Raw genomic sequence first — 10,346 nt, forward strand, 5'->3', positions numbered from 1 at the left:
CCCCCTCTTGGGACGAGAGTCACCCTCCTAACTTTATCATTCACCTCCCTAGATTTCACTGGTGTCACCCTCTTAAATATCCCAGCAGACCCATGCAGGAGGCTTGAAAACGTTTCGCAGAACTTCTCTGTTCTAAAAATGAAAGTGTGCCGCATCCACCCGCTGAAGAAGTGTCTGTCTCTCAGCTTATAATTAGTTACATAGCTCACTTCTGGGGAAATCCCCCCCCCCCCGAAGGTAGCATTCGTCTCAGCTTCTGCCCTTTTTGTCACCAGTTTCCCAGCAAACCTGAGACTCGAGGGCTGGACTAGTAACCCTTTGAAAATTAGCAGCCCTGGCGCCTGTCTGTTCTGGGAAGGCACTGAATCCAGCCAGCCTCAGGAAGAGTGTGGAGACATCTGTTTTGTGCCCAGTTGGAGCATGGGCAGAGACCAGCATTATGAGCTAGTGATGGGCTTTTAGAGACTCGGGGGAACTAACTTTGGAAGAAGCCAGGGTTCAGACTTCTGTTGGTGCTGCACCCCCTCTCCCCCCCTCGTATTCCACCCCGAGTCGTCCTTTTGGAAAGTCTTCCTTTTGGGAAGGTTGCAGAATGCCTGGAAAGCATAGGCCTTTGCCAGATTAAACACCAGCGGTGATTTTCTGAAAATATTAAAAAAAAAAAAAAAAAAGTACCAGGCCAGGGCCAGAAGTGGCCTCCACTGTCTACTGCCACAGTTCATTAAGGTCCCAGGTCAGCAAGCTGGCAGAAAGTCAGCACTGCCCATCACGCTCTAAGCCCCTCTGCTGCAGCCCGAGTGTAATCAGCACAGGATTCGGATCAATACGAAGGAATCCAACAACTTCCTTCAGCAAAGGTTCTGCTTGTGGCGCCCCCTGCTGGGGGATGCTCAGATGGCCAGCACCAGGCACCAGCTGGAATCCAAGGCAGAGAACTTAACTCAGGCAGCAGCTTGTTTAAGAAGAAGCACAGAAAGACCTCACAGGCTCTGTGAAAGAAAGCTCCCGTTTTTCCCCTCTTGCTTTTACATTCTTACTCTGGCGCTTTTCCTTGTGTTCAATCCCTCTCTTCTCCAGCAGCTTTTTCGATGCATGCCACTCCCTTCCCTCTCTCCTAAGCCATCAGCCAGACCCTGTGCTCCATGATACACTTTTTCCTTTCTCAAAGCCTAAATGTTCCTTTAGGATCTCACATGGGAAGCTTTCATCTCCCTGGGAGATGCTGATGTCAGCCTGTGACCTCCTAGGATCTCATTCCCTCTTTCACCTGTTAATTGTTTTTCCAATTCCAAGATGCACAAGGAGAGATGCAGGGGAGGATGATAAGGAAGATTTGCAGAGGAAAGAAATCTTGAATCCGGGGGGAGGGGTTTTGCAGGATCCAAAGCAATAGGGTTTATTTATTTATTTTTACCAGAGAGAGATCATTTCAAACAAATCTGATCAATCTCTTTGCTCGGGTGACCAGAGAATTAGATCGGCGCATGCGCTGGATGCGTTTCATTGGAATTTAGAAAACATTTTGATACTGTCCTCCTATGAGACTCATAAATAAACTGAACAGTCTTAGGGTGGGCCCCAATGTGGTAGTGTGGGGGGGGGGGGTGAGTTGAACAATAGCCAACAGAGTGTAATAGTAAATAGAGTTCACTGCGAGGAAAGATGATTAGTGCAGTGCCTCGGAGAACGGTACAGGGGCTGATTCTGTTCATCATCATAGTGAGTGATTTCACAGAGGGGTTAGTTGGAAAAGTTTGTCTTTTTTGGCAGGCGGTGCCGAGATCTGTATTACAATGGGCACTTCTGAGGGAAGGGACCGAATGGGGAGCAAGCCAAGAAAGCTTGAGGATTGGTCCAGTGCTTGGCAGCTGTTTCAAAGCGAAAATGCCATGTTGAATATGAAGGGTACAGAAGTCCAAGGGAGCAGTGCACGATGGGAGTTGAGATACTGCCCAATCAGAAGAGAGACTTCCACATGATCATATCTGATGACATCAAGATAGCAAAACAGTACAACAGGGCGGTGGCAAGAGCCAGAGGAACGTTAGGGTAGATAGGAAGAGGCCCAACAGGTAGGAAAAGGAGGTGATAATGCAGCTCTACAAATCTGAAGTAATTCTGGAGGCCATAGCTCTGGAAGGACGTAGAGTAGAGGTGGCCCAGAGAAGGGCTACCAAGATTGTAATCGTTCTGTACCAAAAGCCCTATTAGATTAAATATAGAGGACAAGTGGCAGGGGGAATATGGCAGAGATATTCAAATACCCCAAAGGTATATACTGTAATGCACAAGAAGCAAACCTTTTTCAGAGGAAAGGAAGCTCTCGAACCAGAGGTCATGGTATGTGGCTCAAAGGGGAAAGACTTAGGGGTAACATCAGACAATATTTCTTCACAGATAGGGGGGTGGAGGCAAAGAGAGCAAGGGGTAAGTACAGAGGATCCTTAAACTCAAGGAGTTAAAGGAAGCCACCTAAGATCAGCTGGGGTCTATGCCATTGCCTCAGAAAGTACATTGAGCAGACTACTTGAGCCTTATGATGCTTATATGTTCTCATATTCTGTTTCTTTGTTTTTATATGTGGGCGGCTCCGAGAGGAGACACAACAGGTTCAAAGGGTAGAGTTACAGGAATACAGGGGAGGCTCATAGGCGAGAGATGTAGGGCCTATGCAAAGTGGTTTGCTACCACTCTTCCTCTGCAGTGTGCTACTGCTACTACTATCCTCCCCCCCTCCCACCTCCATCACTACCTCCTTCCATATGCCTTCATCTCAAATTCCCCATTGCTCAGCAACTCTCTGCCTGCTGAGCCTGGTGTTGTGGTTCTGTCTGTGAAGCTGGAGACTATAGACCTCATAAGTCCCTCTCTTCCCTGTCACAGGCAGGCTTTCTGTTTGTAAAAGAAGCACAAACATGTAGGGGTGAGGAGATGGGGACATAGGTAGAGACAGCAGAAGTCTATGGATGGAGGGGTAGTGGTGCCAGTGGGGGTTGTTCATTTCTGCCTCTTGTAGCTGGCTGCCTGTCATGCCTAAGGGTCATGCTAACCCTACAGAAATCCAAGGCAAGATTGCAGGGGAGAGATACAGAAGAAGCTCATGGGGATAAATGCAAGAGAGGGTTGTAGGGGAGAGTCATGTGGAGAAATATATGGAAAGCTCAGATATAAACCGTTTGGAGTTGGTTCAAGGAGTGGCTACTAAAATATTCAGTGGTTTTTGTTCTACAACATATGAGGACAAATTTAAGGATCTAAACATATACCCTAGACTGAGGAAAGGCAGGATAGAGGAGATATGATAAAGATATTTAAATACCTGTAAGGTTTCCATGCACATGAGGTGAGCCTCTTTAAAAGGAAATAAAGCTCTATAATTAGGGGTCATGAGATGAGCATGAAAGGGGGTAAATTAAAGGGAGTAATGTAAGGAAATATTTCTTTACAAAGGGTGGTGGATGCATGGAATATCTTCCCCTTGGAAGTGGTAGAGTTGAAGACAGTATCTGAATTCAAGAAAGCATGAGAGAAACAGGGCTCTCTAAGGAAGTGGTAGAGATTATAAAACTGAATAATTGATGTGGATGAGCAGACTAGATAGGCCAGATGGTCTTTTTCTGCCATCATGTTTCTAGGTATTACAAAGAGCAGTAGCAGTAAATCTTGGAGATTGAGATTGTATCCAGCATAGTCTGGGTTACGAGGGTGATTTTTTCCTGTCATGGTATAGGTAAACCTGTTATATTCCCAAACACAAGCCATGTTGCAGCTAAATATAAGAGCATAAGATATGCCATATTGGGTCAGACCAAAGTTCCATCAAGCTCAGTATCCTGTTTCCACAATGGCCAATCCAGGTCACAAATACCTGGCAGGATCCCAAGGGATAGATAGATTTCAAGATGCTTATCCCAAGAATAAGCAGTGGATTTCTACAACTCTGCCTTAATATTGGTTTCTGGACCTGTCCTCCAGGAACTTGTCCAAATCTTTTTTAAACGCAGCTACACTAATAGCTTTCACCACATCCTCTGGCAAAGAATTCCAAAGCTTAATTATGCAATGAGTAAAAAAATATTTTCTCTTATTAGTTTTAAATGTATTACCTACTAACTTCATTGTGTGTTCCCTGGTCTTTGTACTTTTTCAAAGAGTAAACAACCGATTAATGTTTACTCATTCCATTCCACTCATTATTTTATTGACTTCTATCATATCTCCAACTGAAGAGTCCTAACCTCTTTAGCCTTTTTTCATAGGGGAATCATTCCACCCCCTTTATCATTTTGATTAGCCTTCTCCGTACCTTTTCTAATTCTGCTGTATCTTTCGGGAGATGTGATGACCAGAAATGCACACAATACTCAAGATGAGGTCGCACCTTGGAGCGATGCAGAGGCATTATGATATTCTCTGGTTTGTTTGTTTTTTACTATCTCTTTATTTAAACACACAGAAAGAAGAAACAGATTCAACAATAACAACATACACAGCAGCCAAAGCAGACTGTCAGAAAAGCATCCATATATAGCAATGAACACAGATCATTCCAAAGGCAATATCCCCCAAACCTACATTTTAAAGATCATGTACGACCCTCCAGTAGATTTTCCAAATATGGTCATATTTCACAGATAAGAGTAAAAAACTGTTCCACAACTGCAATGTCAGCCAGTACTTCCACCAATGTGACATTAATAATAGGCAATAGTTATGCTAGCAGCATGTAACATATATACCTCTACTTTCTTAATAACAGTGGTCATTAAATGATCACCCCAACAACCCAACAAACATGGGGGGGGGGGGGGGCAGTCAACTGGATATCGACCTTAGTTATATCTTTAATAATTTAATATTCAACTGTACCTTATGCCAAAAATCTTGTACAATATAACAGTCCCACCACATATATAAGTAAGAAGCTGCTATACCACATCCCCTCCAATGCAGTGGACCCAAAGCGCTGAATTTGGCAAAATAAAAACCCCAAAGGGTATTTATACATATGATACAATAACTGAAACATCAATTCCCATACTTTATTGCATCTAGATAACTGTAATGTGGCTATCCATATGGTCCTCATCCAGGGTTAGAGACAGGTCACTATTTCATTTATCAATAATAGTTTGTCTAGTATTCCATCTTGTAAATACATGTATAATCTAGATATCAATTTAGCATGAAATTTAGGATTGGTCGAAATAGATTCCAAACCTGTACAGGGTTGTAATGATTTTGCCTCACCCCATGATCGAACCATATCCTTTCTCAGTTGTATATAAACATATTGGGTATGTCTTGATATCCCAAATTCAACGCACAAACCCTGAAAAGATTTAAAAAGAGAGCCTTTCCATATTTGTTCCGGGTAACACAATCCCTTCTGAGTCCAGTCTACTCTATCAACTGACATTGTAGCTTTAGACAAAGCTGGATTTCCCCTTAATGGAGACAGCGGTGAAATGTCTTCTAGTGGAAGGTGCAACGGTTTATGAACACTTTGCCAAATCCTCAAAATCTGGGAAATAATGGGATTAATACGTCCAATCTGGGAATACAGTGGAGATATAGGAGACATGGTCAACAACGCTGTGAGTTCTATGTGATCCACAGATGCCCGTTCCAAAAGAACCCAACTGGGAGGCTTAGGAGAGGTAAACCACCCCTTAATTCCAAGTAATCTAGCTGAAAGGTAATAAATATATATCAGGTATGTTCAACCTGCCACAATCTGGAAGATATTTAAGAAAAGATAATTTTATGTGAAGAATTTTCCCCTTCCACAATAAGGTTTTAAAGGCTCCCTCTAAATTCCGAAATCAATACATTGGAATATTACATGGTAAATGCTGGAATAGATAAAGAAGGCGTGGTAAAATAACCATTTTGATCAAATAAGCCCATCCCAGTAAAGACAAAGGAAGGGATTTCCATCTATGTGCATGCATTTGCAATTTGCTAAAGACAGCCAGGTTATTAAGTTTAAATAAATCTTTTGTAGTGGAGGATATGACAATGCCCAAATATTTAATTGTACTCTTAGACACAGTAAATGCTCTTTCATCTCCCCAATAGGTAACAAGATAGATTTGCCATAGTTAATAGTATATCCTGAAAGACTACCATTGGCATCTAATAAGGAATAAGGAAATCAAAACAGGGAGAGAGGTATTAATTAACCTGAGTCAAATACAAGAAGATGTCATCTGCATAGAGTGATATTTTATGAATATGGCCATCAACTTGCTAATTTCAACCATATCTCTTATTTGTTTTGCTAGAGTTTCTAGTGCCAAGTTAGATAATATGGGTGACAGGACATCCTTGTCGCGTGCCCCTCTTAATGCTAAACAAACTGGAAAAAGCCCTATTTTCCAAACGTTTTGCCCTGGGGTTTTGATATAACGCCCGTATCCAGTCTATAAATTGCAAAGGAATCCCCCTAATATTGCAAAACCATAAACAGATAACACCAGGAAATCTTGTTGAATGCTTTGTTTGCATCCAAAGAAAGAACAGCTCCCGGAATCTTACGGGTTTTGGCTAAATGAATAATATTAATCAAATGCCTGGTTTTGGCAACCGAGTTTCTCCCTTTTACAAATCTGGTTTAATGATATTCTCTGTTTTATTCTCCATTCTTTTCCTAATAATCCCTAGCATTCTATTTACTTTCTTGATTGCTGCTGCACACTGAGCAGAAGAGTGTAATGTTTTATCAAGGATGACGCCTAGATCCTTTTCCTGAATGGGGATTCCTAATGTGGAAGCTTGCATTGCATAACTATAATTTGGGTTTCTCTTCCCTAAGTGCATCACTTTGCACTTGTTCACATTAAATTTCATTTGCCATTTGCATGCCCATTCTCCCAGTTTTGCAAGATGTTCTTGCAATTTCTCACAATCCTCTTGCGATCTAACAACTTGGAATAATTGTATGTCATCGGCAAATTTGATCCTCACGTGTTGTTCCCATTTCCAGGTCATTTATAAATATATTAAAAAGCAGTGGTCCCAGAACAGGTCCCTAGAGCACTTCACCTTTCTCCATTGAGAACATTTACCGTTTAGCCCTACTCTCTGTTTTCTATCTTTAGCCAGTTCCCAATCCACAATAGGACACTGCCCTCTATCCAATGACTTTTTAATTTCCTAAGAAGTCTCTCATGAGGGACTTTGTCAAATGCTTTCTGGAAATCCAAATACACTAGATCAACTGGCTCATCTTTATCCACATTATTTATGCCCTTATCCAGTTAAGTAGCGGCGGCTGTCGGCACTTACCCAGAGTGTTCCTGACATTTTTCCCCCTTTCTTCCCATTTTTTAGTAGCGCTGGAAACTTACCTCCAGCTCTGACCCAGGAGTTAAGTTTCCAGCACTAAGGGGTCGATGCAATACAGTGCACTCAGCCGAGTACACTGTATAACCCGCAGTCAGACGCAGGATAAATAAGCGCTAATCCACCCCCTAATGCAATAGGGGAATTAGCGCCTATTTACATGCGTCTGACGCAGAGTGAATGAGATAGTGCTCATCACATGCAAATGAATACTTAACTAAATAATGAGTTGGGGTTTTTTTATTTAATTGGGTAATAGAAGTGCACACCCCCTGTGTAAAGTATGCCAGCCTATAGTGCCTTTGATGACATCACAGGGCAGCACCTCATGCAGAAGCCTGAGCTGCATTCACAAAACATGTCACTTTTAGGTGTACCCATTGAGATCAACTTCCCCCAGCAAGTGATCCTAGTCAGCCATGTATCCTATCCTTCGCTAATACCACCCTTCCATCAGTAGAAGACCTTATTTTTTCCTTCTGCATACCCACCCCAGGTTGTAAAACTTCAGTTCCAGAATCAGTGCTTCCATTAGGCAAACTAGGTGGGTTGCTTGGAGTGCCACATCTTAAGGGGGCAGCAAAATCCTGCTAGCATCAGATCCCTGGCTGCTGACAGAGCCCATCCCACCAGTAGCCAAAGCCCAGAGCCACCAGCAGAGCCCATCCTGCTGCTGACCAAAGAGCATAGGACTGCCACCAGTCACTAAGTCTCAAGAGTGATGAAACTGCAAGACGGTAGGTTACCTAGGGCACCTAATACCCTTGCATTGGCCCTTCTCAGCTTTGATCCTATCTTGAGACAAAATGAATGTGAATTTAGCAAGCAGAAATCACAGACCGGTGGGAGAACCTTACTCGGAGAGGATTGCTCTAAACAGAGAAATGCACAGCAACCGAATTCTTCCCAAAGCTAAACAACTGGTGCCAATTAATTATTACATGTACAAAATGTATTCTAGAAAGCCGATTCCTTTCCATCTCTCCTGCATTTCCCAACACGTGTGGCTCCCCATGCCTGGGTGCACCCAGGAATGCAGACCTCAGGGTCAATCAACCTTTGAAAGCTCCATCCAGGATCTATATCAGCAAGACAGCTACAGCCGCCTAGGAGTGAACACAGTGGACTAAAAAGTCACTTCCTCCTGGCTTTAGCAGACGATATGGCTGGCACCCCAACAAGTGGTATCATTGCCTCAGGGCACCTCACTGCCGCAGCATAGACCGCTGCTGGGGCACAGTCATCAGGTACCCTTCAAGGATCCCAGAGCCAAGAAGCCAGCGTCAGTCATAGCAAAAGCAGCAGCAGCAGCAATAACCAACCAACCACGGGAAGCAAAAAAAAAAACCAAAAAAAAACGCAAGCAGGTGGGGAGGTAGGCGGCTCGGGTCTTACTGTACCTCTTGCTGTCTTTTCGATTCATGTTTTACTCTGAGGTTAGCGAGTCCTCACTTCACCTTATCCCATGAACTCCATTCCTTGCTTTGTTCTCCTCAATTCCTCCCTCCCCTCCCCCGGCCTCTGCTGATCTTCTTTCAAATTGTGAAAGATCCCCAGATCAGAAAAATAAAATCCATGTCAAAAAGAAAAGAAGACTGGCCCTGTGAGAGCTACGGCTCTGCCTCTGGTGTGATTCTTCAGGGCTCAGCTAAGAGGAACTCTCTAGGGCTCTTTTTTTTTTTGTTTTACTGATCTGTGACAAAGAGGAACTAGGTTTCCCTGTGGTGTCAGTCCACAACATGAGGGTTTGTGAGTGTGTTTGTGAGCACAGTTATGCTAGGGGTGACTACTGGCCCTCCTTTTTTTTTTTTTTTTTTTTTTTGCAAGGACAGATTACTGTTCCAGGCCTGGTTTTGGCCTCCCCCTCTTGCATGGCCTTGTAGTACATGCTTAGGCTAATCAGACTTAAAAGTCAGCGCCAAGATTAGAGCAACCTGTCCTTGTCAAAACAGAGGCAGCTCCTCACCCTGGCCTAAAGTATGTATCTACAGGTGTATAGGTGAGTGCATTTATACATTATGAGTGGCAAAATAGGTGAAGTGAGGTGGGAAGAGATGGAACAGTCGCCAGGTGTCCAAATCTAGAAGGCGACCTTATAAGGGCAGATTAAAGGTAAAGGGTAATAAGAGTAGAAGCTCATAGCTGGGGTAATACCTGGGGGCCCAAAAGGCATTCTTAACCCACCCCTGTGTATGTGTGTAGATGTAGAACAGGGTCCCCATCTCACAGAGCTGCCAAGTTACTCAATTCCAGCAATGAAATTTTAGACTGCTCCTTGATTTCGGACAATCTTATCCTGATGCGTTCTTGTGTCTGCAGTGTTTCTTCCAATGGAAAGAAGCAGGCTAAAAGACAGGAAACAGAGAGTAGGATTAAATGGGCAATTTTCTCAGTGGAAGGGAGTGGACAGTGGAGTGCCTCAGGGATCTGTATTGGGACCCTTACTTTTCAATATATTTATAAATGATCTGGAAAGAAATACGACGAGTGAGATAATCAAATTTGCAGATGACACAAAATTGTTCAGAGTAGTTAAATCACAAGCAGATTGTGATAAATTGCAGGAAGACCTTGTGAGACTGGAAAATTGGGCATCTAAATGGCAGATGAAATTTAATGTGGATAAGTGCAAGGTGATGCATATAGGGAAAAATAACCCATGCTATAATTACACAATGTTGGGTTCCATATTAGGTGCTACAACCCAAGAAAGAGATCTAGGTGTCATAGTGGATAACACATTGAAATCGTCAGTACAGTGTGCTGCGGCAGTCAAAAAAGCAAACAGAATGTTGGGAATTATTAGAAAGGGAATGGTGAATAAAACGGAAAATGTCATAATACCTCTGTATCGCTCCATGGTGAGACCACACCTTGAATACTGTGTACAATTCTGGTCGCCGCATCTGAAAAAAGATATAATTGCGATGGAGAAGGTACAGAGAAGGGCTACCAAAATGATAAGGGGAATGGAACAACTCCCCTATGAGGAAAGACTA

The 10,346-nt window shown here is 43.1% G+C and overlaps 1 protein-coding gene across 1 annotated transcript in view; it reads right to left on the minus strand.

Annotated features, from left to right (window-relative positions):
* Nucleotides 1-8,980, minus strand: part of RASGRP4 (RAS guanyl releasing protein 4) — a 57,297-nt gene extending 48,317 nt beyond the window's left edge. Inside the window, exon 1 of the mRNA XM_029619169.1 lies at nt 8,748-8,980. Within this exon, the coding sequence (XP_029475029.1) occupies nt 8,748-8,770 (23 nt within the window). The 5' untranslated portion in view covers nt 8,771-8,980. The remainder of the gene's footprint in view (nt 1-8,747) is intronic.
* Nucleotides 8,981-10,346: the final 1,366 nt, after the last annotated feature.

Source organism: Rhinatrema bivittatum, chromosome 11, assembly GCF_901001135.1.
Source record: "Rhinatrema bivittatum chromosome 11, aRhiBiv1.1, whole genome shotgun sequence".
Classification (NCBI taxonomy): Eukaryota; Metazoa; Chordata; class Amphibia; order Gymnophiona; family Rhinatrematidae; genus Rhinatrema; species Rhinatrema bivittatum.